This window comes from Remersonia thermophila, chromosome 1, assembly GCF_042764415.1.
Source record: "Remersonia thermophila strain ATCC 22073 chromosome 1, whole genome shotgun sequence".
Lineage (NCBI taxonomy): Eukaryota > Fungi > Ascomycota > Sordariomycetes > Sordariales > Chaetomiaceae > Remersonia > Remersonia thermophila.
This window is the reverse complement of record NC_092217.1, coordinates 2,721,883-2,749,200: the sequence shown is the minus strand read 5'-3', so window position 1 is coordinate 2,749,200 and position 27,318 is coordinate 2,721,883. Positions and strand designations below refer to the sequence as shown.

Sequence of the window (27,318 nt, the reverse complement as noted above, 5' to 3'; positions counted from 1 at the left end):
TACAACAAGCACTACAAGTACCTACCAGTACATGCTGTTCTTCCTACTAGGTTCGCTTCAAGTGCGATGGCCCTGAAACAACCGTAGGGATCGAGCCAACTTGACCAGGTGCACTTGCATTGGCGCGTCCGAGCATTCCATTTGGCTCTTTTCACTTCCAGGTTTCCTCGTGCAATGGCAGCCCCATAAACATGTGGCTCAGGGATCCAAATCCCTCCGTTTCAGGGTCAACGGGGCCACCAAGGCCGTGCGTACTTGTACTATACCCTAATTACGGCATAGTACATGGTCCTCCTCAATTCCAAGCTGGTGCCCCTCAGCGGGATTCCGCTTCAGCCACTGTATGTACTACTACTGAGTAGGTAGTTATTCCGTGGACGGACATCAACAACGCATGGTATCCCGTCGGAAGTTTCCGTGTTCAACCGAGCGCTGTGGCAACGAAAGCACGCATCATTGTCACCCACGGATTTGACAGAGATCTAGACGGGAATGCGCGAGCATGGACCCCGAGACAGGAGAAAACTCATACCTTTACCAGACATACAAATACAGGGAACCCGCTCTCGGGGACCTACTTTTCCCCTCTCAGCGATCCACCATGCGCCCCTGGCTCCACCCCCCCGAGGCGGCGACCTCATGGCACCTCATGGCACATATTTCTTGAGTAGCGAGTTGTAGTAGGTGTAACCCGTGCCCGAAGGCGGCTCTGCGAGAAATCCCTGTTAGCCTCTGTGTACCGTGGCCGCAAGCCAGCGGGGCCGGAAAGAGCTTCGAGAAACCTACCAAACGAATACATGTAGTCGCCCCACCACGGGCCGCCCGCCCACCACAGGGCGCCCGTCCACACGTCGCTGTTCTCGTGCAGGTGGTTGAGCATGCCCTCGATGGCCTGGCGGCAGACCGAGTTGGCGCCGCCGGCAAACTCGCCCAGCAACCCGAGCTTGCCGTTCTCCCGCAGCCACCGGGTGGCGCCCACCACGCGCTGCACGCCGACCTGGGTGCTGACGCACGCCTCGCTCGTGCCGGAGCCGTCCGAGTCGAGGTACTGGTGCATCTGGAAGACGAGCTTGCTCTCGGGGTCGCGGAGCGCGCCCAGGTTGGTGTTGGTCGTGTTCCACGTCCACGCGCCTGTCCACGAGTTGCCCTCGACGAGGATGTACTGGCTCGTGGCGCCGGCGGCGCGGATGGCGTCGATGGCGACCTGGTTCAGGTCGAACACGAGCTGCTGGTCCATGTCGTGGTACTCGTTGTTGGTGTCGAAGACGACGCGCGGGTTGGAGGCGAAATGCGCGCCGAACTTGGTGAAGAAGCTGCCAAAGGCGGCCTTGTCCGTGATGATTCTGCCGTAGTAGCGGCCAAAGTTGTGCGGGTCCAGGACGGCGTACGCGCCCTTGCTCGTGATGAAGTTGACCGTCTCAGTCAGGTTGCGCAGGTAGCCGGCGTCGAACGAGTTGGTCAGACGGTCGGGAGCCAGGCGCTCCATCGAGAAGGCCACCCGGAACATGTTGAAGCCGTCATTGATGTGAGTCTGGGAAGGAGGTCAGCTGCCGCTCTAGAATCCCATCATCCTGCTCGGCTTTGGCGTCTTACCTGAATCGATGACGTCGACGGGAAGGTGAAGTGCTTCCCCCAGAGGCCCGGGTACGTATCCTTGCCGAACTCGGCACACGACTGGTTGATGCCGAACCACTTGAACTTCCCCTTGGACGGCGTCGTCGATGTCGCGGCGGGCGCCGACGTGGTGGCGGTAGTGGCCGCCGCCCGCGTCGTCGTCGAGGTCCTCAGCGTTGTCGGCTGAGCGGCGCCCGGCTGGCACTGGCTGTACCACTCGTTCATGTACACGCAAGCGTAGCCGGACACGCACGTCGTCGGGCCGTTGAAGCCGACGCCGCCGCATTGCTGCCACGCCCCTCCCTGCGCTACCGCGCCGGTCGCGAAAAGGCTGGCGAGAACCGAGGACTTCATGGCGGTGATCGTGGCTGTCGCGAGGATCCTGCGGGCTTGACCTGTCGGATCTACGATGGCGAGGACGGACGAGAAAAGGACCTATCGATCCCGTCCTGGGCATGCGTTTTATCTTCTCTCGGTGCCCTTTAAAGCGAGCATGATGATGGAGTCGGCAATGCCGACAAACGGGCAGTTTCGCCGTTCAGTGTTGCACCACCCCTCGGCTTTCGCCGCACCGAGGACTCGGACGCCCGGGACAAGGCAGGTGGGTTGATGGGACGAGGTGGCATCGCGAAGGCTTGATTCCTCGTGAATCGGGACTCTGGGATCACGACGGATGCTGGACGGGGAGAGGGCCCCGCCGAGCTGCCATATCGGCGCCGAGCGAGCGCGGGATGGCCCAAGCCGAGTTCCTTAAAACGTCGTGTTGGGCCAAACCGATTGACGACAAACGTGTGTATCCCCCACCGGTGCCTAAACTGATTCCGTTGTCATGTCATTCTACAGACCCCGGAACCCCGGGGGCAGCACGGCCGGCACCGCCAGCTTGGGTTGCTGTCTTGAAAAAGGAGAGGTGGAAGGGCGGATGAAGGGGCTCCGGCATTGATTTGGGGCATGAGGCTCCGCGCGCCAAGCCGTCGATCAACGCCAGAGCACCCCGTACTCAAGAGTCGCATTCATCAAACGTAGACGACATGGACATGGACAAATGACTTTCATAAACGGTAGAAATGATCAAAAGATTGATGGTGCTCCTTTGATGGCGCTGAGAGAATACACTACGCGCTTTTCTCTCACATCAACGTATCTACAAGGGCCGGGGCCCAGTGTTACGGCCGCCGTTAGGACCATCTCTGCAGAAAGGCGTCCGTGCTGTAACAAGCTCTAAACTCTATATGGTATGTTCACACGATTGGCAATATGGAAACAGGGCTGGCAGAAAGATTATGTGCTCTGTTGCAGTCATGAGTTCGATCAAGAAGGACAGACGCCTGGCGCTGTTGGCTCCAGCGCTGGCTGTGGCTCGCGCCGTCAACACTTGGTACGTACACATGGAGACAAAGGAGCAGCATATCATGTAACAGACCTCCATTGTTTCAACGGGGTCTGAACTTCTGTGATTTACTGCATGGGTTCTTCAGCATCGGGGTTCTCTCGTCAGCGCCAAAGGGTTGGCCGCCAGGCGGGGTTGCGGCATCTGGCTGTTCGTATAATTATCTGGATTCCTAGGTAGGTAATGAAACAAGTCCAAGGAATTCGGTGACCCGATGCCTTGGTAGAGAGTCCCTGGCTCGGGAAAGGTGGAGCAGTCCCCTAGACGGTGTGGAGACTCGCCGGGCACTCTGCCGGGACGGAGCGAGCCTCGGGTCGGCCCCCGGGCCGGGGTGGGGGTGCGGAGGTCGGGGTCTTGTGCAGCTCCAAATGTGTGCCAAGATCACAGGCGACTTGGAGCGCTACGATAATGATAGTTCGATGCATAGCTACCTTGCCTTGTCTGGATATATGATCATGCTGTAATATCCTTCCCTTCGTTGCCAGTCACCGAGTCCGCAACGCGCTGTTGTTCCTTGGCCGTTGTCCTTGAGTCTTTGCAACTTTGGCGCTGCCCGGTTCGGCGGCAACGTCAACGAGCTCCAGGGCATCGCGATGCCGCGCCTATAATTATCGAGCACCAGAAGTGATTCTTGGCATGAAATGGGGCCATCCCGTTGATCTTTGTGGTGTCGGGATGGCGGTAAGATGCTGTGCCTCGTTTCTCTACTGTGTCGCGTTGCGAAACACTGACAGCATCAGGCCTGGACCATGATGCCCGCGACCCGTCTCTTTGATATTCCTTATCGCTGCGGATATGACAAGGAACTGCAGGATGCAGTGGTCCTGGCCCATGTTATGGTCGCCATCCTAGGACTGCCGCCCCCCAGAATTCCTCGCGCGGAACCAAAAGACTAAGAAATACTGGAATGAGAATGGCAAGTTTCTGCAAATGGCACATTTCTGGTCACAATCGCTTTCCAGGATGCCCTCACCCACCGTGAAGCTCAAGTGGTACACAGATCTAACGACGCTGTTGCTTGCCCAGGCAATTGGAAGCTCCAAGACACCGTGCCTATCCCTAAGGGGAAGCCCCTTGAACCACCGGCTAATACCCAGAGCATGTCGGAACAAGAAAGGGGCCACTTTGTAGACTTCATACGGTCCTTGCTCAAGTGGTTCCTGAGGAGCGGGCGAAGCCTGGGAAGGCTTGATTTTCTGGGTGGCTCATGCAGTGGTAGTAAAAGAAACCCTCTTGGGTACCATGGCGCAAGTAATTCATAGTCATAAGTAAGAGTACAAGATCTAGGTAGTCTTGGAAGAATGGATTGAATCAACCAGAACCTGGAAAACAGGATTTCCCTGCCAGACTGCTCCAGCTTTCCTCTGATGTGGCTGACAGCTGCGCGAACCTTCGAGCGTCCGTGGCCATTCCTCCGGACCAGCCCGAAGCACGTAGAAATGAATCGCTGGGCAACACACCCTGCTTGACTTCTTGCAGCCCTGGCACCAAGTTGTCCATAATCATTTGTCCATACCATTGTGGCGCATGGAACCTCTGATGACAAGACAGACAAGCATCCCCCAGCAATTCCTTTACTGGCTAGCTGCAGGCAAGGTGACACGTGAACCTCTTAGCGTGCATTTTCTGATTCAACATCACGTTGTTCCCGTCGCGATATCGTTTCGGGGACGGCTCCGTTCAACAATGATCAGGTAATATGGGTAGTGCATTACCATCACGTTCCAGAGTATTCTGCTTCACTCTTGAGTGCACAATGTGTGTCATGCTAAAAAAAATCCCAACCACCTAATTTCAGTGGATGTGTGCTGTCAATATGCTTCAATAGGCCTCATACAGCCCGGCAGATTGTATGCTGTGCTGCGCATGTCGTTTGGTTGGTCGAGTGGAATTCAGGGGCGTCGTATGCAAAGTGCAGCCCTACACAATCCCAACGCAAAAGCGACAAACCGTACCGAGTTTCTTACATGGATTGTTGCTGCAGGCACCACGTCGAGAGAATTGAGTGGTCGGAACAAGCCTCGTATGCGGCTGAAGAAGTTTGCTGCGGCCTGCCCGTCCGTCTGTGCGGCTCCAGTGCCATGTGTGGCGATGCTCTTGCGCGATGGAGGGGTAGTGCATCCGGTTACCATTGGCCATGGCAAGAAGCTTTCTCATGAGCCCTTATGGATGTGCCCTCATGGAAGAGGGCTGGTTCGTCGTTCCTGGCGTGAGACTTGTTGATCGCTTGCGTGCAACCCCATCTCCTTGGCCATCGGATTAAACCTGCGGCTGGCTTGTTGATTCATGGCGAACCGTTGACACCACCATGACCGGACGCCACTAGTCCATCACCAGGGTGATTCTCACGGTATACGAGAGGCTATTGACAGCCCCAGAGGCAGTGCCGTGGCAGATGAACTCATTACGGAGATGACCCGGCTGAGAGGTGATCTGATGAGTTGCTGAACCGCATAACAGGCTCTGCCCTGTAAGGTCCCAACCCATAAAAGGCGGTGGTGTTCGTTGCTTGAAGACTCGAGGTTCTAGCAGTCTCAGACATCCAAAGGTTGACCAACTTCTCTCCGTTCGCTTCAGGCTTTGTGACGCCCGGAATCACTCCCTTGTAAATCGGACCCAGAGGGACACTCGCTACCAGTTCATAACACAAACGGCACATCAACCGCATAGACAACATGTAGGTTCTTTTCCTGCTTTCATGTTCGGTTTGTTTTCTTTGGATGAGCCGTCGTCCAGCTCGCTTCAAGGCTTCCGTTAACATGATTGCCCGCTCCAAGGCGCCTCATCGATCATGGATTGGCCTTGCTCACGGCCGGTCTCGCCCTGACGAGCCAGGCCTTGGCGACAGACGACTCCCCGGCCAACGCCACCTGCGATCCCCTCTTCGGCCGAATCGACGCCGGCAATGGCGGCCGCAAGGTCGGCATTGTCATTGACGCGTCGGGATCGATGTATGACAACGACCCGGACGACCTTCGGCTCCAGGCATCCAAGCTGCTGGTCGACAAGCTCGTGTCCGCCTCCGAGGCCTCCGGCAACCAGACGGCCGACCAAGTGACCGTGGTCGAGTTCACCCAGAGCGCCAGCGTGCTCTACCCGCTGGGCGACCCCGACGGCGCAGGACCCTCGATCGACGGAATTCTTGCCGTGGGCGGTACCTTCATTGGCGGTGGCATCAACGCCGCTGTCCATGAGCTCACCAAGGCTGAGGCCGGGACGACTGCCGGTCGGACCGGCATCCTTGTGCTGACCGACGGCGTCGATTCGACCGCGAGAAATGCCATCGACACCGTTGCCGCCATCCAACGCGCAGCAGGGCTCGGCATCCGCGTCAACTTTGGCTTCCTGTCGGTCGACTCGGCCCAGCAGGAGCCCAAGATCACCGAGGCCATTCTCAGCTCGGGCGGCATTTTCTCCACCATCAGCTCCGCCTCGGACATCTCCAAGCTCGTCGCTCAGGTGCTGCTCAACGGCCTGGTCGGCGAGGCGGGCGACCAGCCCACCACGCTGCTGCCGGGCCTGGACACCGCGGGTCTGCTGAGCCAGACCGGCTCCAACACCTTCAGCTATTCGGCCCAGGCCGGCGAGTTGTTGAACCTGACCGTCACGGCCATCGACGACATCTCCCTCAAGGTGACCCTCAAGGGTCCCGACGGAGGCGAGATTGCCTCGGCCGTCACCAACGCCACCGGCGTCGCCGTTGTCGAACAGACCATCGACGATGACATCGTCATCTCCATCACCGTCACGGGCGTGGGCGGAGCGACGTCGGGTCTGTTCTCGGTGCAGATCAGCAGCTCTCTCGATCCCTGCGTGGACGTCCCCAGTGACAGCGACAGCGACAGCGACAACGACGACGATGACGTGCCGTCTTCGTTCACCACCTGCTACGGATCCTATGGGTCCTACGGATCCTTCTCGACATCTTACACCCGGTCAACCGCCTCTGTCCCTGCAACCTTCACGACGTACACTAGTGACACCCTGACCTCCGTCCCAACCTCCGTTCCGACCTCCGTCCCGACCAAGGTGACCTCCACGCCGTCGGTGACTGGTCCTGGAACGGTGGTTACGGCGGGGGCCGCTCCGGTGCGCGACGCTGGTATGGCTGTGGGGTTCGGCATGTTGGTTCCGGCCGCCCTCATTGGGCTTGCATTCTAGTCGATACGGGCTTAGACGACTTTTTCTTTTTCCGATGGACTAGCTCTCTACCTTGCTACTGCAAACATGAATGTTTCCTGAGGTTTTCATTTACTGATGCTTTCGATCGAAATGGTCTTTTTTATCGTACCAAAGGTGTTGGTGGTTGGTGGTCATGTCCCAGTTGTTTGGCCGAGGGCCAACTCAGTTGGAATCTCATCCAAGCTGATTGATGTCCCTTTAAATGTCTTTTTTTTTAGCACGAAACTTCGATATTGCATTTCCTGAAAGCCTACTTCGGCATCAGGTTTAATACATCCTTCATTTTCCCTTGTTCCCGTGCAACACCGCATAGCCATGGTCTCTGTAGTGTTGGAATTTGCTCCTTGGGACATGGTAATGTTCTTGAATGAATAGAAAGAGGTGGACATGGTTGATATAACGAACGTTGTTAACGGTTGACTCTAATGTACCTATCTCCGATAAAGATATTATCTCGAACCACCACGCTCATCTACTAGAAAGAGCTGCATCCCAAGACCACACGGAGCCTACTACCCCTTTCCTGGAACCTCTCTGCGTTTTCGCCTTCATCGCTGCCTTGGCTGTGAGCAAATAATACTCTTGTACCATCCAATCCTATCATATGTGTGAACTCTACCCAGGTTGGGTCTTGGTTCATCGTCTTCCAGAAGAAATGGAAACCTTCAACTGAATATTCTTCACAACCGAAGTCCTGGAGACCGTGGCATGAGTTCCACAGGTACAGCAGCACCTCCTGTTTCCTTCACTCCCGGAGCCTGGTTGATCAAACTCTTCGCTGGGCTTTTCAGCTGCTCATGCAACTTCTCAGGGTCCGCTTCCAAAGTTTTCGACGTCACGGCCTTACGCCGAGACCGCCTCCTCTGCCCATCTGCTACCATCAACGTGTTCGTGGTTCGGGGGGCTAAGGGTCTGCGCATCGCCTGTTGCATCTTGAGTGCGCCAGCAGCCTCTAGAGATACATATGCCACGTGAAAGCTCTCTCGCGGCCAGTACAGGGCAATTAGCTCATCGCGAAACATGGCAAGCCGGCTCAACCCGGGACTGCTAGGTCTCTCGACAAACCCTGCCGCGAGAAGGGCATCCCTCGTTGAGACGCCCGTCGCTGATGCCAGCGTCTGCACGCCGGCCCAGCCCTTTTCGGTGCACCGCTTGGCGCCCCAACTCAGGAGCAGCTGTCCGATGCCGTCGGCGTCGTGCCAATGGAGAGGGGATATGACGAAACTGCGCAGAACTGAGATAAAGCAGTTTGTCAGATAGCTGGCCAACAGAATGGCAATGAAGGAATCCATGGAAAAGGACGTACCCAGGTCCCGTCCATGCACATCGCCCCAGGGACCAAAACAGCTTGGAATGACGTCCTTGCACCACAGCTTCCAGACAGGCGAGCTCTCGGTCAAGGCCCTGGTTCCGGCGCTTTGAATTGACTTGAATGCGTCGTCGAAGCGAACTGCTAGGCCATTGGGCAAAACAAGCAGCGTATGGTGTTGGTGGTCAAGAGAAAGGTCATGGAGCGCGATGTTGAACCTGGCCAGATCATCATCTTCAAGTTTGATCTCGTCTTCTTCATTGACCGTCTTGCACAAATCCAAGGCGTCGTTGGGCGTCACCAGCGGATCTTGCCATTCGGCCCCTGTGGATGCATGGAAAACGAGGTGTCAACCGCAGCCTTTAAATGCTCTTTATGAAGCTAGATCAACCACATGTACTTACAGCCCAGGATTTCCTCCTTTGCCCCTGACGCGAGGGAACGACTTGACAGATAGCCCGCCGGCTTCTTCAGGTACGTGGCGACGAGAAGATGGCGTCCTGGAAGGCGGCGGCAGTCTCGGAGAGCCGCATGTCTCCATTCGCACTCGGCGGTCAGCAGACGCTCGGCGGCAGCTGCCTCGTGTTCGTCGCCCATTTTGATAGCCCGGTGGCGGTTGAAGTAGTCAATATCGCGCTCGTGTTGGAAGACCTCGTTGGCCATGCGTGCCATGCGCCGGAGGTCGTACGCCTGTGCGGACCGCAGCCGGAGGCCTGGGAAGCGCTCTTCGAGGCGCCGAGCCAGCTTTGGGGGTTTCGTGGGGAGTGGCATGGTTGGATGAAAGAGCGTTTTCTTAAAGTCTAGGCGTATGCCCCCGGCATCACAAAAGAACAAACGGGGAGTAAACGAGCGGTATTGCCCAGAGAAAATAAGGGTATTCTCTTCCCTATGAGGAACCAAGAGACCATTCATTGGCTGAACGGACGAATATCAGCGCAATAATAGGCTTGTAAGTCCTTGAGGTCAATCACGCTGGAATGGTTCCATGGGAGGAAGATGCGACAAGCACAAGCAGGCATAGAAAGACAGGAAGACCTTGCATACCTTACCTTCTCAGCGTTGTGCGGACCTATGGATACGTGCTACCTTCCCATGATCGCGTCGCCATTTCCATGGACGAGGGCCTGATATGATATGGCATGAGCCCATTCATCGTGTATTCCTGCTACTGACAGAACTTCAAGCACAAAGGCAACATCTCACCCCGACCCGAAGGTGCTAGTGGTCAATGCCACGAGGCCAAGTTTCGCCCTCTGCCTAAGGAACAACCCGAGGACACGTTGGGCTTTTCTTTTTGGACTAGGCAATTTTGCTATGGAAGCTAATACCCGTCTTCCAGGCAGCTACGCATTGTTGTTCCGGCCATCGCCCTGATAGCTCGAGCTACATTGTGACGGGCTGTTATAAACCTATCCAGATCCTCTCAGCCAGGTGTGCTGCCGATGCGACAAGTTGGTCATGAACCTCCCTGAGATGTCCATCATCCAGTGACACGCCTACATGAGCCAGGTTGTTCTTTTGCCTCTGTGCGAGCCTCACCACCCAAAGTGGGACGCCGCTCTCCGCTTGACTGGGTCCGTCCCGCCCGGCAGGGTGAGCGTGATGTTCCGGATCCGTTCCATGTAGATGTCGAGATGTTCGGCGGTAATGGCTTGGCTCGGCTTCTTCCAGCCGAGGTGCGTGGGCAGCCGCTCGTTCTCTGGGAGCGACACGGTCAGCCCCAATCCATGCCGCGCAGAACAGGAAAAGTCATGAATCGACGACCTAAGGGGGCGGAGAGGAGGGGCACTCACCAAACCAATACTCCACCCACCTTCGCTTCGCCTTGCCCGTGTTGATATCGCCGAGGACCATGATGTATGCGACCGATTCGCCGTAGGTGAAGGCGTCGCCTAGCTCTGACATGGTGTACTCCGGGTTGGTGGCTTTCGAGGTGATGATGCGGCCGAGACGCGCCCGCGCCGCCGCGGCAACGTCGAGAATCTTGCCATGGCCCCAGTGCTGCTTTGTCTCGGCGAATACGGTCTTGTTAAACTTCAGGACGTCGCCAAAGTAGGCATCGGTGCGGCTTTGGATTCACCAGAGCTTGTCAGCCGTCGTACACGAAAGAGCAGAGAAACACCGGCGCCAGAGGACGAGGTTGGTAAGAGACACACCTGAGACTCGCGTCATGCTCCAAGATATTGTGTCGTCCTAGATCATCCAGAGAGACGGTGGTCGCGTTGGGTTCGGGGCTGGCCATAAGGGCAAAGTTAAAGAGGGTATCCCCGGTGGTCTTATTAATGTTGAGGCCGTTGTACAGGCCATCGATGACCTGCTGGCGAGTGAGGTGCTTGCCGTGGTGGGGGAGGAAGCCGTGATTGGCGAGGGTGTTGAGCATCGGGCATGGAGCGCGCACTACGCATGGATTGTCAGACGAATTGATGGCCGAGCCTTACATGGATACATGATGACAATGGCTTGACGTTCGGTTTGCTCGTACCGTCATTCTTTCCAGGGGGCTTCCAGTCGTGGAAGCCGGCAAACGCCGGCGTGATGATGAGTGGAAGTATGGAGGTTATTGCAGCCTTCATCTTGTTGACGACAATGGAACGGCGGATTGGAAAGGGAGGTCCCAACGGCAATGGCAACACGGGGATGGATATGAAGTGGGAAATGGAACGAAATCACGGCGGGCATTGGTGATATAATAGAGGGGCTTATATAGCGCGATACTGCTGTTTCCCCTCGCCCCTAACAGCCTACAACCAAGGAGACGAACCTGTCATCCTCGTCGACCACACTTGTACACGGCGCTGTAGAGCTTCTGGTGGTCAGCATCGGTCGACTGCAATGCAACATGAGGCGGATATCTGGAACGCGGTGGTGTTGTTGGGTGTGATGGACATGGTACCAAACCGCGTCACTTTGTGCTGCAACGCATCAGATGCATTCCAGGTTTCTCCCCATCAATGTGCCTGAGGGCCTGCGTAGCTACTGGATGGGATTCCTGGAACGGCCCACTGGGCGATGCATTAGCTATTAATTTCTCACTGCTGACCCCGGGCCCTCACTAATTACCCGTCCAGCGGGCCGGCCGCGCAGTGGCTGACGTACGGATACATTTGGGGGGCGAATCGGACAGTTGGTGTTTGTCATCGCACTGCCGATACCTCAACATAGGATGGAACCAATGGTCCGCAGGTTCGGACTTGGGAATCCTCCCGAACCCGTTTCTCTCTTCAGCGAGACGGTCACAAGACTTGCCCGACCCAGCGTGCGATGGGAGATTGCTAAGACCCCCGAGAGTCACGACCTAAGCTCCTGATTAGCGTTCCAGCACCCTATAATTGTAGATCCGGAAGTCCGCTGTGAGACGGCGCCATTGGGCAGCTCTAGAGGGATACTCGGAGCTGGCGTGAGGGTCCAGTTGCGGTTACCAGGCCTCGATTATTTCGCCTTGGGGGGCCCTCGGCATATCCAATGTCTAAGCCCCGAAGGGATTGCGTACCTGAGGTGGCCAGCGTCCGAGATAAGGCCGTGAAGGGCCGTTGATGAATGGACTACGGAAACGACCAGGGATGTCGCTCCGGGACTTCTTGTTTGGTACCGCTTCATTCTCTATGGTTGACATGGCTCGACCCTGGCATATGGACGCGGCATCACACCATAACGTATCCACCTAGAGGCGATAAGTGTGTTGCGGATACAACAGCAAAACGGTCTAGATTGTGTTCCTTTGACAAGCTACTCGATGAAAGAACTTAGCATGCTCTTCTTGCGCTTGCGTATGCCCCAAGATTCCTAGCCAACCTTCCATCATTCTTTGCCCCAATTACTTCTTCTCCCCGGTTGGGTTCTTCCACTCCCCTGCGTCCTTCGTGCCCTGAGCCACCGACGCCATTCCAGCCTCGACGCCCGTTCCGACATTGGAAACCGCATCGCCCAGCGGCTGACCCATTCCTCCCGTTGCTGCGTTCACCGTCTCCCCCAGGCCGCGCGAAGCTCCTCCGACCACACCGCCGACCGTGTTGAGAAGACCGCCAGCAGTGTTTCCCACCGTTGATGTCACAGTCTTGGCGGCGCCTGTTACGCCGCTGTCGCTCTTTGAAGTCTTGTCGATGCCGGACATGGTTGGTCGTGTGGACCTGGCTTGCTTTGGAGGTTCGGTGCCGATGAGGTTGATGAGATGCGTCGTTGAGCTGACTAACCGATGATGAGATGGAATGAGCTATTGCAAGTCTCAAAATGTAGCAAATGCTCAGAAGGTCGCTAGAGTTGGAGACGCCTTGGGCGTTTTAGTATACGCCCGCCGGCGGCCAGTTGCGCCGCCTACGTCATGTAGGTTTGCCCCTCGTCGATCCCAAGCCTTGATCCAAAACCAGGTAGATGGAAGATGGCAGACTTTCTACTGCCTTCCACTGTCGAAGGCCTGTTTGTAATAGCGATCCATAGGGGTATGATGCAACACCCTCGATCGCGTTACGGTTGTGGACGTGGCTTCGCGCCTCGCTTGCGGCGAGAGTTCATTCCGCTTTCCGAGTGTCTTCCCGTGTGTGACTAGCGGCTCTATGAAACAGCCATTTCGAGCAGCTCCGGAATAGTACGCTGTGGGCTATCCTTCCCATCCCTTCTTCGTGGCGCCAGATTCCACGTAGAATCCGGGGAGGGACGTATCCCTCAGCCCGCTGGTTTCGTGTGGGATCGAAGCTTGGTCGATTCGCAGAGGGTTCATCCCACTCTCGGTTGGCTCGCAGCTTGCTGACGTCGCTGGTAGAATTCTACTATGTTCTTTTGGCTCTTTTCTAGCTGTGCCTTCTTCATGTTGTGTCGGTTGACACGGTAGCTGTACACTATCCCGGCGACGGCCAGGACAAGCAAGGCTGCGTGCAGGATGCTGTTGCTCTCAAAAGAGATTTGTTAGTCCATGTCCACGTCCATCTACCCAGGGTAGACCGTATCTTCGAGGTCACCGCTGGAAACCCACCTGAAAATGATCATAAAAATCATGGCGTTCGTCATGTCTTTGGCCCAGATAGCACGGAGCTGTCCCGATCCCTTGTCGGCAAGGCCAAGGACCAAGAAGGCAAAGATGGCCACGGCGATCATGGTGACGTCAAGGAACATAACTAGGTAATTGACTGCACGACGTCGTCGAAGGAAGAGCAGCGATATCACCTCGTACATGTCTACGATAACTCCCACGATAACCTAGAAGCGATGTCAGGAAACGAGGCACCGGACGGATCACTGAATGGTCTCCTGTCCGGACTCACGGCGGGAAAAGATGGAATCAGGAGATCGACTCTGGTCGTTGGCTCCCGTTTCCAGTGGTCGTACAAGTATGCGATGAGACTGAGAGCCCCAAGCTCAAGGAGCACCGCCAGGAACCGTCCAACAACTTGAGTGCAGTTGAAGTTCCATCCGAGCTCCCCGAGGACTGGGATATGAGGGGTGCATCTCCCCCTCTCACCTCTCTCCAAGCCCATAGGGATTCAAATCGCGCAGGCTGCTGCTGCTCCCTATGGTGATGATACTGATCAGATGCTGCTGCTGCTGCTGCTGCTGATGATGATGATGACAACGTTGTTGTAAGATGAAGAGAGAGGGCTTCGGTAGGTTTTGGCAACGTCAGGAGGATTTTCATCATGACACGAGGGAGGAGGCTTGTTCCATCCACGAGGAGAGCTAGCCGGCTCGTTTTGTCCCGGTTTGCATGGAGGAAACCAGATTTGAAACAGGCCTCGTAATCCTCCAATGCCATGCTTGCGGCACAGCCCATACAGATGGTCGGCAAAGCTCCGATGCACTGACATGCCCTTGGCTGCGAGGACGAGATCCAAACGGTCTCCCTGACGTCATCTCTTCCAATGGCTGGCTGCTGTTTTGCGAGCGCTTATGCAGGGGCTGGGTGGCGTGAAACCCCCCCCCCCCTCTCCGATGGCGCTTGCATGGCCTAGGTAGAAACAGGGAACTTCGAAACATTCTGGTTAATACTGTACCAAAGGGAGCGCTCCGGTGTGTGTCCTGGCATCCAACAGTGTGAAGTAAGCTTCGGTTTACTGCGTAGGGCTGAGCACCCTGTTTGAGGGTCCTGAGCTGCGGCTCTCCATGAAGTTTCACAAAGTTTGGCTCGGGACTTTGCTGTGTTTCACGAGCGCATAATTCTGTGATTTCGCAACAAATCCCATTACAGAAAGGGCAGCAGCTGATAACTAGGGAGTTTTGTGATGGATGATAACCATTGAAGATGGATCAGGTAGGCATCTACTTCGTCATTTGTCAGGCTCGACGATCAGCATGAAAAACATGGTTCGTGCTCAAAGAGTAAGATGTCAAAAATACATCTCTTGGAAACCACCATCTATACATGGGGTTCTTCTGGTTCAGGGACGCGAGTTCTGAGTTAACTTGGGTAGGTCCTATCTTGCAATTACTCTTACAGGACGTCAGCGTCATTGGATGAAGGTGTTGTTCCATTTGGACCCTTTCAGTCTTGGGAACTTCAACTCTTTCGTTTAGGTCCAAGTCCAAGTCTGTTCACTTTTCGTCTTTGACTGTTCTGCCAAGGAGGGCATCAAAACTTCGGATGCTTTATCTACCGTACTTCCCGCCGCATCGTTCCCGACCCGACCATCGTCTTGTGGTAACAGCACAACTCCCATCGTGAGACGAAGCGTTGCTCGTCAATCCCCTCTTCTCAGCCTTAACTCTGATTATTCCAACAGCCTCGCACCAACCTTTATTTACACCAAGGCCCTTACGCCTTACGGCAATACGCGTTCGCCGATGCGCTCAATTCAATGTTGAAAACGTTCAATCATCACCCACTTACACCCTAGGTGTACGCATCTCCGCATCTGCGCTTCTTTGCCAGACCGTCCGCATTCCACTTCTCACCATGCCCACCCAACCCACCCATCCCGGCATGTCGCTCATCCACGGCGACTCGCCGCCGGCCTTGGTTTTCAGCCTGACCAAGTTCCATGCCGTCATAGGCATCGCCCTCCTAGCGACCACAACTGCCACCAACTCGATCGGCGGCTCGCGTCACCACCACCACCACCACCACCACCACCACCACCACCATCACTACCGCGACAACGCCGCCACCACCATCAAGCATGCCGACGCTGGTATCCCCCACAGCCCCGGCATCATCACCACCGACATCGTAGCCAGCAGCTCGCTGGCCCTGGGTATTCTCACCTACGTCCACCTCTGGTGCGCCACCCTCGGGCTTGCGTGGTGGTGGTTGGCCATGTGGGCTGGTCCGCTCGGCAACGGAACCTGCTCACGGTTCGTGAGGGCCGCCTAGAAGCCCGTCCTGCACGTGCTTTGCGCAGGGATGCTGAGCGCCCTGGTCTTCGACATGGTGGTCGTTGCTGCCAGGGCGGTGTTTGGAGCAGAGAACGATAATACCGCTGCCGGTGTTGGTTGTCCGAGCCCCAGCGCGGGACCTCTCTATGTTGTGGCGGATGCCGCGTTGCAACGGGACGGTTTCGCTGATAGGAAGGCGATGGATGGGGCGGTCCCCGACAGCAAGCTGCATGATAAAGTGTCTTCGTGGGTGGCGGACGTGATGCTATGGACTGGTAAGTTTGCGTTTTCGACTCAGCATCGTGTTCCTATGTCCTGACTATCCTAGGTCCCTTGACTGCCATCGGTGGCCCCGTCGGTCTCTTCGTCTCCTTCATGTGGGTTGCCGTCCGCTCGAATATCCGCATTGCAGGACGGTCGGTTGGTCGGATTCTGTCTCTCCTGCTACGGGCCCTGCCCACCATCACGCCAGCAGTCAAGTGGTTGCTCTGTGGAACGCGTTTTGTCGTTGCCTGTCTTGTCTGGATGGCCGCGTTTTTTCTCAGGTTCTTCTGGGGATTGGCTTAAGGGTGTGCCTGCAGCAGGTGATATGGTGGCCGGAAGAGGGATGGTCGCGGAAGGAGGATCGTAAGCCAAGTGGGAGGAAAGGCTTCGTGGTGGAAGCATTTGGCGAATCATGTACGAAGATAATTCAGGTTCAGAGAGCCCCGTGACAAAGATCTCTCGTCGAGAACATGAAGCTTATCACAAGACAGTTGTCATTACTTAATTATGACTTTATGTATTGCTCTAACCAATCTAGTTGAAGGGGGTTTTGCCTCGAGTCTCCTTTATCATCTCCTAAAGCGCCTCGCCTCTCATTAGTTATTACTCATTAATACTCATTACAATGTAAAATATAGCCGTCGTTCTCTCTCACGAATTACCGGAATCAACGTCTTACAACGCCCACACGCCCACCAGAGCCACCAACGCAATCCGGAACATCCTCGCCTTCGCTGCGCTAGCCGCAAACCCGGTCCCATTCTCCTCCTTGCTATTCTTGTTCCCGCCCGCGGCGCTGCCAAACTTCTGGGCATTCGCCGGGACAACTCCAGAGAAGGTGAACCCCTTGCCGGTGCCGGCCCCGTTGGGCGCGACGCAATGAACCTGCACCAACGGATCCCCACGCTCGGCTGCGGTCACGTCCTTGTCGGGGCTGACGGTCGCGTTCACCATTGCGGTAACGATAACCCAGTAATTGACAACAGCCGCGTCCCAAAACGCCTGCCGGTCCTCAATGCCCCGATAATCATCGTCGCCATCGAAATGCCAACCGTCGGTCAGCGTCACCGACCCGTTCAGGTACGGAACCGGCACGCCTCCGGACGACGGGACAGCGATGCCCGCATTGCCTGGGCCGTAATCCCCGCATTCGTCGGGCGTGGGGAGGCTCCCGCACGTCGTTACTTGTCCGGGGAACCAGGCGCGGGACTCGTTGACGGACGAGGCGACCGAGTAGCTGTCGCGCGTAGCCCGCTCCAGAGCAGCGATGCACTCATCCGAGAGGAACCCGACGCAGGAGCCGTCGTCGGCAAGCGGGCGGTTGTCTTTGTTGTTGAATCGGTCTGGCGTACGGTGCGGGGGTGATGCATAGTTCCATACGCACATCCCCCAGCTGGGATGGGCGTTGACGACCTGGGTGCCTTCTTCTTCGCCGGGCTTGAGCAAGGACTCGGGCGCCCGGACTTTCATGCTGTGTCCAATCGCGGCATTGCCGTCGCATTTGTCGTTGATGCAGCTGCGGCGGGTGCTGAAGGGGAAGTCGAACATGGCAAGCTGGATTGCCCAACCGTCCATGGGCTCGCCAGGCCAGGGTTTGGACACATCGTAGCCAGGAATGTGGAAAATGCCCGTCGCGTTCGAGGCCGCGATGGCTTGTTCGAACTCGGTAGAGTTGGCGTCGAATGGGCCGATGCGCCCTGGGGAGCTTCCATAGCCGCCGAATCCGTTCCAGCCGAGCGCGTTGAGGGCTGTGACCGAGCCGCTTAAGATGCTGGCAGACGCTGCCATCGTTGGCAGCAACTTGCCGAGCTTCGTTGTCGTAATTATGGTCATGGTAGGGAACGCATGAAGGTATGGAATTAGATGGACGGAGTATATGGGTACGAGCTAATACGCATCTCACTTTAATACTAGCGCCGCTGCTGGGATATTTATGTCCTTGTCGATTGTTCGATTGTTGGGTCCGCTCGCGTTCGTAGTATTAGCATGTCGGACCAAACCCCTGTGGGAAAAAGTGAGGATGTGCAGGTTGTGGTGACATTCGAGTTCACTTAATTAACATAACGGGCGGCGAGGAGTCATGCCGGAGACGTCACAGCCCCATCGAATAATAGGTCTCCCACCAGCAGACCGTCGGAGCATGGTTGGTTGCTCAGGCAGATGCCCACATCCGTCAATGAAGATGAAGCAGGCAAGGCCGCAACAGACAATACACCCGTTCACTAATGCCCAACATCCTGTTGCACACCACGCTACATCAAACCGAAGCGGAACAAATCTACCACCTCCCTGAACAGACCAGCACCTTGCCAGTTCTGACCCAGCCAAGCCAGTGTTGTTGTCACAAACAGCAAGCGGTGGGACAAGCCAGCAAGCCAATAAGCACAGCGGCTCCAAACGCCCACGGTTTCTGCAACCCCGTCTCCGTGGGCAGAAAAAAAAAAAAAGAAGAAAAGAGACACAGGAGCCAAAGACGAGAATCCCGCAAGCAGAAGTGCAACACCCAGAGACCATGGAGAAGGACTTATCCCAGCGTTCCCTCACAATCTATCCCAGCTCCCCGTTTCGGCAACCCATCTCAGATAAAAGCAACCGCCCAAGGGCAGACATCGGACTGCTGAGAGGACAACCACACGGAGAGCGCGGTGAGACACAATGCGTCGAAAAGCGCACCGCTCTGGCCCAAGGGGAAATAAAGCGAACGAATCCTCCTCCAATACCTTACTGAATGTACTTCAATAAAACAAGCTGGATGGGCCAAGTTTAACACCAACCCAGAGACAGAGAGAGCAAGGACCAAGGAGAGAGGAGACATACGTTAGAAACAGAGCCAGCGCTCGCAATAACACCGGCACACGCACAGATACACACACGCCGAGAGACACATGAGAGAGACGCTCACACGCAGACCTCGCTCCCAGGAAAATGTGTCCAAGCAGAGCAGAACGCAGAGTAGACAGACCTCGGTCGCTAGATCATAGGCACGCAGCAAGTGGACGTGAAGGACTAGAATGCATCGCATATCCCGCGAACAAAGGCTTTTTGCTCATGAAGAAATCATCTCACCTCCCCTCCAACACGCCGTCCTTAGCGCGTTGAGCCAAACCTAAGAACTAATAGGCCAAACTCCGCATGCGGGAAGACGAATGGACGAGGTGCTAAAGCATGCAGTACAAATAAACCATAACCCCCCCCCCCGAAAACTAGGTAGAGAAAACTCAATCTTCTGTTCTGGCGCAGCAAAGTTGCGCGGATAGAGTGTTGAGGAATCCAGTTAAAACCCAGCGCAAAGAGAACCACCTGCCCAGAGACGACAACCCATTGCAATTCTCAATTCCCCCATGTCCCATTCCGGTTCCGTTCCTCGTGAATGACCTCGTGTCAATGATGAGAGAGCATTGCGCGACGGAAAGGCGACAAAGAGACAGAGCGGAACCCGGAAAACGCCAAGCAATGCCTAAGCACAAGCTGACCGCGAAAGACCCGAATGGCGCCCAAAAGGACACCCCGTGATGCTTTTTCCGTGAGACCGTTACACCTCCCGAACTCCGTGCAGGAACGACGCGAAATCAGAATTTACTGGGAGCAGATGTTAGCGCTGATGGCAAGAGAATGCGTCGGAGATGATCAACTTACGGCCATGGGGCCGCCGGGAGGAGGGGGCTGGGGGTTGCTGGCCCCGAAAGGCCCGGTGCCCGGCGGAGCCGGACCGCCAAACGGACCAGGAGCCTGGGGAGGCGTAGCACTGAAAGGAGGACCGCCGTACGGGCCAGCCGGGCCACCATGAGGAGGGATGCCGCCGAGGTAGTGAGGCGGGGGAGGCGCGGGGCGGTAAGGAGTGCCGACGCCAGAGTTGTTCTGAGAGCGGCCCCAGGACAGGCGAACACGAGAGTTACCGATGGGATAGCCTTGCATCTGGTTGATCGCCATCTCGGCGGCGTGACGATGGACGAATTGCACGAAACCGCAGCCCTTGCCAGGAGGAATCTTGACATAAGTGATCTCGCCAAAGCCCTGGAAGAAAGAGCGAAGCTCATCTTCCGTGACGTAGCCCGAAAGGCCACCGACGAACACCGTCGTGTTGTTGGGGTCGGTGAATTGGTTCATGGGCTGCATTGGACTATAAGGGGTCGCCTGGCCGTAATAAGCGGGAGGCGCACCCCACATGGGACCGCCAGGATGGCCGGGGACGGGCGGGATCATGGGGTTCGGCGCGTTGTGGCCATGGCCGTGGCCGCCGTATTGGTGCGACCTGCGGAATGTCAGCCGCCGCTGCGTGCATCAGTGGCGAGAGACGATAGGGTGTGCGACATACCGAGTCTTGGGAGTCGCAGTGGAAATGCGCATGGGACGGTTGCCACAGTAGACACCCTGCATCTCGACCAGTGCACGCTGCTGGTCTTGCTCATCGGAGAAGCGGACGAAACCGTAGCCGCGGGACTGACCAGTCATGGCATCGGTCATGATCTTGGCGGACTTGCAGCTGGGGAACCGGCTTTGGAAAAGCGACACAAGTACGAACTCATTGACCTCGGGACCCAGGTCGCCGACAAAAATCGAGTACTCGGGACCGCGGTCATCGCTGCAACCTTATCAGCCAGGACCCTCGGCGAAGCGGGACGAGATAACTCACCGGCGATCGACAAGGCCACCACCCGAAGCCCAGTTGAGCTTGAAAACGCGGGTGGAATTGGGAACCGGGGTGCCGTTGAGAGCGAGAGCCTTCTGAGCCGCCTCAGGAGTCTGGAACTCCACGAAGCAGTAGCCGGCGTTGCTGAGATGGAGGTGTTAGCCCTTGGACTTCCGGATACGGCAAGGGGGGAGTGCCAAGAGGTTTAGGATGTGCGCCAAGTCGCCAAGGGTCAAAGTGCCAAGAGATCCAAGCAGCCGCAGGCGGGTGCCAAGATATCAGATCGATGCGAGACATCAGACCGCAACAACGTCGCACGACGTTCAGATCGGTTCGATGTTCGCATCGATCTGAACGCGGAGCGAGGACGAAACGAGGAGCAGTGGGAAATAAAAAGCGGACATACCCGGAGTTGCGATCACGAATGACCTTGACTTGAACGGACTCGGCCATGACAGTCTGGAAGACGTTCTTAATGAAGTTCTCATCCATCCAGGGTTCCATCTCGCCCATCCTGAGCCAAAGTTAGCCGATGCATCGGAAGCTAAGCTCCAGGCAATGCTTACCAGAGGGTCTTCGAAGCCTCATTATTGGGGCCGATCGGGGGAGCCGGAGGGAAATTGTTCTCGGCCGTGCCGTTAGGGCCGTTGGCGGGGGCGCCGGGAGGGCCGGGAGGAGGGGGATACTCGGCCATGGTGACTAAAAAGCAACGTTAGAAGGATTGAAAACATAACGAAAGGGGATGATTTATCGAGATCGATGTTCAAAACGATTTAGCAACGGGAAATCGTTCCCGAAATGATGTTTTGAAAATCATTACGGAAATCGTCCCCGAAAATCGTTCTCGATAATCGTCGCTGAAAATTATCTTTGAATATTATCTCGAAAAATCGGTGCCAAGGTGGTTCCCAGAATCCTTCTTATCCAGAACGATTTTAAGATCGACCTTGGCAACGATTCTCGGTGATATGTAAGCGATTAAAGTAGCTGGTTAAACATACCGAATGAAAATACCGTCGTTGCGGGTACGATAGTCTTTACGGTCGCGATAACTGGTATAGTCGCGACAGTCGTGACGGTCGTAAGAAAAGCGGAGACAGTTGGATTCGGCCAATGGCTTGATGCCAGTCGATGTTAGTCGTGAACGGGGACTTTGGAGTTGAGAACGATGAAGGAGGAAAGCTGCTCAAGGCCGAAAACCACAACTATAGAAATAGTATGGAGAAGGGAAACGCCTGAAGACCTGGAGCTGAAAAGATCGAAAACGCAGAAACCAGTGCGCGCGCGGTTGTTATCGACTTGGAAGAGGAAAACGACCTCGCTAACACGAAGGTTGGAAGAAGAAGCCTGTGCGATACGGACTGCGATGCACAGGAAAAAGAAGGAAAACGAACGGGATCGATGGGCTGAGAGGTTAAGAGAGGAAGAAAAGAGAGGGTTGAGAAACAAAAGAGGGGGGTCTTATAGATCGGTCTGGAAAAGCACTACAGCTTCAGACCAGGGGTCACGTGCAGCCCCTTTCTTGCCCTCAAATTCTGGCAGAATCGTACGCAAGGCCATAAACGAGGTCGATAGGCCTCTAAACGGTAAACAATGGCATACAAGTAAGACCGATAGTCAGGATATAGGACGAAGCCCACGTGAGTCCTGATTACGTCGCCATCCTAACGCGTTGAAGCGCGTCGGGGGGGAGGGGGGGGGCGCGTCGTACGATCTTCAACCCTTCATCTAACGCTCTTCTTAAGAGATCGTAGGTCCCCAGAAAATAGAGAAGAGTAAAGGCACAAACCCCAGGGACCTGAAAGTTAAGAAAAGGTAAAGGTAAATGTAATGGAACCATTGTAATTCCTTGAGGTCCTTCAGAGGCATATACCTCGAGATCTCGAACCAGCACTTGAGGTCCTTAAAAGAGATCTACGGACTCCTCGGAAATAAACAATGCCAAATCGATAGGATCAGGAACTGGGGGTTAAGATAAGGTATACGTAATGATGACGTGTCGCCCCAACTTTTTTTAAGGGTACACGCCTCTTGATCTTTTTCAGCCTCCATCTCGGCGTTGTAGAGGTCAAAAGACTACTCGAGGCAAGAGGCCACAGGAACGACGCAACGCCCGAAGATTTTAAAATAGAGGGTATATAGATGCTTTAGTAACGGCACCCTCCCAGGTCGTTACCGAGGTATAGAGCACTGTTAGCAGAGCCGTTGAACTTTCAACGCCCAACTAAAGGCCAAATCAATTGATACCCAATGGTACCCTATATCGGCACCGGCTTAAGTAGTCACCGGTGCTTATGTAGATTGCATGTTGAAATCGAGCCAGGGGTCGGCTGTTTTCTATCTTCCAGTTGCGGTAAACTACCGTCATACCGGCTTCTAGAATGACACACACCCGGTAGAATATATCCAATGGGGCAATATATATCTGGACACTGTCCTACCCCATGTTGTCTATTCAGTTGAGGATACGGGTCGACACCGCAAAGGACAGCACCTAGAACCGCACACTTGCGGACCAGTGCTAAGATCCAAGCGAAGGCAAGACCACAGAGACCCCAAGGCACAGGCTCCCACTGGGAGGCGGCCTCTCGGTACAAGAGTTGCACTTGACGGCAGCAATGGCCGGAGAAGGTGTGGATAATGTGGAGTGATTGGTAGGTAAAAGCAAAGAGAAGTGGCACTCACTCGGATCTCCTAGCTGAACAAAAGCAAGCCTTCAGGAAGTCTATGGATGGGTCAGCGAGGTCTGCAAGGCTCCGGAATTCAAGCAGAGGCTTTGGAATGTTTAAAAAACGGGGTCTGGAATGCGGTGCTGCCCAGAGGCACCCGCGCCAGGTCTTGGCAGGGGACAGCTGTAAAGTGTGACAAACCCCGAAACTCGGTGATCCAACCGACAGGCAGCAAGACGTGCGGCCGCTGACTGGGACAGCAGACCAGATGATGGAAACCGGAAGCATTGAGGTGGAGAAAAAGAGAGACGGCTTACCTGCGGAGAGACTTGACTGAGAGACCTGAAGAAACGGAACAGAACTGGAGAAGACGAAATGGAAACTGTTTGGATCGCTTCACGCGCCTGATAGACAGCATACGTCAGCAATCTGATTTTCAGACCTCACTCTCAGCCAAGCGTGAGAAGCATCATAATGTATGAGATGGCGCAATCCCCGCCACGGTAACGAAAGGCGTTCCCGGTGATGCTTGACCGCGGCGTAAAAAGGCAGCAAGAGTCCAAAGAAAGCCAGCATTCGAGACAGGAACAGGACCGAAAGGACGCCTGACGCCAACGACATTGGCCCAAATTGATCATGGAACCGGGGGGCCGCGACACGAGACCCTCGGGAGGGACTGCCTGTGAGAAACCCAACCCATTTCGTTCCCCAACAGCACGCCCGAACCACCAGGCGCGTTTTCTCATGAGGCGCAGCGGGTGAAATGCCGATCTGGTGTGAGCCCGAGCCCTGAAGACGGCCTGGGCGGTCTCTTGGAGCGTGCGCAAGCCCGTATGATGGTTGAGTGGGGACTTATTGAACCAGTGCCAGCTGCAAAGTTTGAGCTGAACATGGGGTTCCATGCCGACACTCTCCTCGAAGGCTTTTCCTGAGCTAGAGCCGACCAGCCCAGTTGTTGGTAGCTCGGTCCTCAAAGCTCCAGCTCGGAGCTCGGCATGGCCCCACGCATGCTCCAATGTGGGGCAAAGACTGGCCGTCGAGCAAAGAGAATGCGCGAGCCCTGTGGCGCTGATATTGCTGTGCGGGCGTGATGATCGTCGCAGCGGAGTGGAAGCATAGGCAGAGGGTGTGGAGGCCGGTCGCACTCCCACAGATGGTCGAGTCTTGGGTCCGTTCAGCTGATTGGCATGAGACGGAGCGAAGCAAGGCGGGAGGGCGGCGCGAGGGGCAGCCGCCGGAGAAGTGTGGTCGTGCTTCATGGCGTCCGTTGGCTGTGTGCAAACCGGCGAGGGACGACTCTGCCAGATGCGGAACCGTGGATGGAAAGGATATGCATATCATGTCTCGGAGCCGAGGAGCTTGGCTAGGATGGTCGAGCCCATGTTGGATGCCGAGAGACGCCCGAGGAGGTGCTCATGCCCATGGTCATCAATGCCGAACGATGGGAATGGCTTAATCACGACCAGCAAGATCGCCTGCCTGGTGATCGAACTACCTGGCGGTTTGGCTGGCGGTTGGCTGCTCGGCTCCCGTCGACCCATTGCGCACGCCGGCGTTCGCCTTCTCCCATTCCTGGCCGCGGAAGCCGGAGCCGATGGGCGACAACGAAACAGGAAGAAGCTGGGAGCCTGCATCTCGACGGCCATTCCCATGTCCATTCCGTCATTCCTTCATCGGATAGCCACGGCGGCGACAAGGCATTGAGGGCCGGCGACTGTTGAGGAGGGCGATGTCATTGACGACATGTCGACGGAGCACGGTGTTCGAACGAGACGAAGGGCGGAGGGTGGTTGTCGGGCATCTGAGCATGGACGAAGGCCTCGAGGCTCGATGGTCGATATCGATCCGGGGGGGCATCGACGACGCGTGACGTCGGGGACAGCGGCGGGGAGGCCAGGGGTCGTCGGGTGGTTTGAGGGGCTCGCGGGGGTTCCTCGGGTGCAGGTCCCGGACCGTCCGTCCGCAGTCACATCCCATCCAGTCTCGGTCAAGTCCCGTCCAAGCGCACCAAACATCGCCGGCCAAGGTCGTCGTGGTACTCGATTCGATTCGGGGCTGGGTCCAACCGGGTCCGATGTCGTCGAAAACAACCAGCCCGGCGAGGTCAAGGCACATTCACATGGACGCATGCACACCAGGGTCCTCGGAGCGGGGAACAAACGGCTTTCTTTGTCGAAAAAAATGGCACTTACTCTAAACAAAAGCACCGAAGCCAGAACGAGTATCTCCTCTGGGTATTTGCGAAGAAGTGAAAGGCGCAGAAACCAGAGGGATCGGGAGGCAAGAAGGGGAATCGAACGACGTCGGCAGGGTGGCGACGGCGATCGAGCTTAGACTGCTGTTGTGGGAAGACTGCGGGAAGCAACACCAAGCCAAGTGCGATACAAGGACGGCAAAAAGCAACGCAAAAGGATGCTGGTGCTGAAAATCGCAGAGAAGGGGAAAAAACAGAACAGACAAGACCAACGGAAAATGTGCGGGTGGTGGAGGGGGAGAAAAGGCAAAAAACGAGGAAAAAGCAGAACACGGACTTTTTTTTACTCTTGGGGATGAGGCGTGGTGGGGATGGGGGGGGGGAGGAGATCGGGAAGCACACACCACGGGGCAGGGAGGACGGCAGTACGGAATCGCAGGTGCACAAAGAGGCAAGGAAAGACGGCGACAGGACCGGGGGGGGGCCAGGTGAAAAACCCGGAAGGCGAACCCTGTCCCAGCGGAAGCAGCCAGCCAGCCAGAGCAGGATTTTGCGCGGTTGGGTGGGCTGCGGTGGGGATGGGCAGATGGAGGTGGGGCACCGGCCTGAAGGCCGCTAGGTGGCAGCTGGGCAAAACCCCAAGCACAAACCTGCACGCGCGCCAACGTCGTGTCTAGGCCGAGGCCATACGAATCCCGGCTGGCCACGATGGTCATCGCAGATGATGGACCCCAGCAAGGATCTCCCATGTTTGCACCCGGCAATGGCTGTTGCGGCTGCTCCCAGCGTAACGACGATCCTCTAGTCCATGTAGGTGCCCGGTTGGTGGAGATCGGGATGCCAGCGTCAAACGGACGCCGATGAGCGTCCTCGGCGACGGAGAGAGAAAAGCAAGCAGCCCCAGCGAGAACCTGACAGTACGGCTTGTGCACGACACTCCCATGGCGCAGAGACCATGTGAAGATGCCCTTTTGTGGTTTGGCACGTTGCACTTTGGCCGCACACGGGGAAATGTCTTGGACAGGCTCAAGGGCAGCACGCTGTCTCACCCCGACGGCTGACCAGCCACGACAATGATCTACCACGGGAGCTCCCCGATCGGGAGCTCATGTGGAATTCGTGGACGTTTCCCCATGTCGCGGTCGACGCGGTGGTCGGCTGCGAGAAACGGATCTCCACCATCTTAGGGTTCTGATCTGCAGGGATGGTGCAGCCTGGATGGGCGTCGACGCCGGTGAAGTTTTTTTCTTTTTTGTTTTATCCGATAGTTAATGCTCCATGAGAAGCGACGCAGCTCGGACGGATGGGTGGCGGGCGTTTTTCCAAGTCCCCAACGGTCGATTTGTGCAGATCTCCCCTGGTGAGCCACGCTGCGAGTCAAATGCGATCGCTGCACCTCTATCAAATCACCTGCATGGGCTAAATCGACGAATCAGCCTGCTTCCCTTGCATGTTTGCCATATCATGTTTGCGGTGACACCATTGCAGCGTGTCTTTTCGGAGGCATCCGGCCTGTCGATGCAACTCTGTTTCCACTTTTCTACCCGGACCGGCTGCCATGGAAACCCTAACCCTAACACTAAAAAGACAGCCTTGCATAAATGTACGGTAGTTATTAACTAACTAGTTACTTGTTTGTGAGGGCTGTAACGAACCCTAACCCCTGTACCACCCAACTCTTCCGGGAGTCCTGGCTCGGGTCGCTATGCAGAGACGCCTGTCCACACCACACAACCCTTGTTCCCGTTCAGCAACTGCTTCTCCATC

At 56.0% G+C, this 27,318-nt stretch overlaps 8 protein-coding genes across 8 annotated transcripts; 2 read left to right on the top strand and 6 right to left on the bottom strand.

The window, feature by feature from the left end:
• Positions 1 to 647: 647 nt before the first annotated feature.
• On the bottom strand, positions 648 to 1,968 carry VTJ83DRAFT_781 (uncharacterized protein; the record flags this gene model as incomplete). The annotated part of the gene is made up of 3 exons (XM_071014462.1): positions 648 to 709; positions 787 to 1,531; positions 1,594 to 1,968. The coding sequence occupies 3 exons, from the start codon at positions 1,966 to 1,968 to the stop codon at positions 648 to 650; spliced, it is 1,182 nt and encodes a 393-aa protein (XP_070870134.1).
• A 3,711-nt stretch (positions 1,969 to 5,679) lies between these two features.
• On the top strand, positions 5,680 to 7,165 carry VTJ83DRAFT_780 (uncharacterized protein; the record flags this gene model as incomplete). The annotated part of the gene is made up of 2 exons (XM_071014461.1): positions 5,680 to 5,681; positions 5,782 to 7,165. Coding segments are annotated over 2 exons (1,386 nt in total).
• An 864-nt stretch (positions 7,166 to 8,029) lies between these two features.
• Positions 8,030 to 9,407, bottom strand: VTJ83DRAFT_779 (uncharacterized protein; the record flags this gene model as incomplete). Its single annotated transcript, XM_071014459.1, has 4 exons — positions 8,030 to 8,057; positions 8,252 to 8,420; positions 8,493 to 8,819; positions 8,900 to 9,407. 4 exons carry the CDS (start codon positions 9,405 to 9,407, stop codon positions 8,030 to 8,032), a joined length of 1,032 nt encoding a protein of 343 aa, XP_070870132.1.
• A 623-nt stretch (positions 9,408 to 10,030) lies between these two features.
• On the bottom strand, positions 10,031 to 11,068 carry VTJ83DRAFT_778 (uncharacterized protein; the record flags this gene model as incomplete). The annotated part of the gene is made up of 4 exons (XM_071014458.1): positions 10,031 to 10,194; positions 10,289 to 10,563; positions 10,652 to 10,892; positions 10,978 to 11,068. The coding sequence occupies 4 exons, from the start codon at positions 11,066 to 11,068 to the stop codon at positions 10,031 to 10,033; spliced, it is 771 nt and encodes a 256-aa protein (XP_070870131.1).
• Positions 11,069 to 13,205: 2,137 nt separating this feature from the next.
• VTJ83DRAFT_777 (uncharacterized protein) lies at positions 13,206 to 13,963 on the bottom strand (the record flags this gene model as incomplete). Its single annotated transcript, XM_071014457.1, has 3 exons — positions 13,206 to 13,371; positions 13,462 to 13,685; positions 13,751 to 13,963. The coding sequence occupies 3 exons, from the start codon at positions 13,961 to 13,963 to the stop codon at positions 13,206 to 13,208; spliced, it is 603 nt and encodes a 200-aa protein (XP_070870130.1).
• Positions 13,964 to 15,822: 1,859 nt separating this feature from the next.
• On the top strand, positions 15,823 to 16,361 carry VTJ83DRAFT_776 (uncharacterized protein; the record flags this gene model as incomplete). Its single annotated transcript, XM_071014456.1, has 2 exons — positions 15,823 to 16,069; positions 16,123 to 16,361. The coding sequence occupies 2 exons, from the start codon at positions 15,823 to 15,825 to the stop codon at positions 16,359 to 16,361; spliced, it is 486 nt and encodes a 161-aa protein (XP_070870129.1).
• A 372-nt stretch (positions 16,362 to 16,733) lies between these two features.
• VTJ83DRAFT_775 (uncharacterized protein) lies at positions 16,734 to 17,846 on the bottom strand (the record flags this gene model as incomplete). Its single annotated transcript, XM_071014455.1, has 1 exon — positions 16,734 to 17,846. The coding sequence occupies one exon, from the start codon at positions 17,844 to 17,846 to the stop codon at positions 16,734 to 16,736; it is 1,113 nt and encodes a 370-aa protein (XP_070870128.1).
• A 1,788-nt stretch (positions 17,847 to 19,634) lies between these two features.
• VTJ83DRAFT_774 (uncharacterized protein) lies at positions 19,635 to 21,382 on the bottom strand (the record flags this gene model as incomplete). The annotated part of the gene is made up of 6 exons (XM_071014454.1): positions 19,635 to 19,637; positions 19,695 to 20,310; positions 20,374 to 20,640; positions 20,692 to 20,832; positions 21,095 to 21,202; positions 21,255 to 21,382. 6 exons carry the CDS (start codon positions 21,380 to 21,382, stop codon positions 19,635 to 19,637), a joined length of 1,263 nt encoding a protein of 420 aa, XP_070870127.1.
• Positions 21,383 to 27,318: the final 5,936 nt, after the last annotated feature.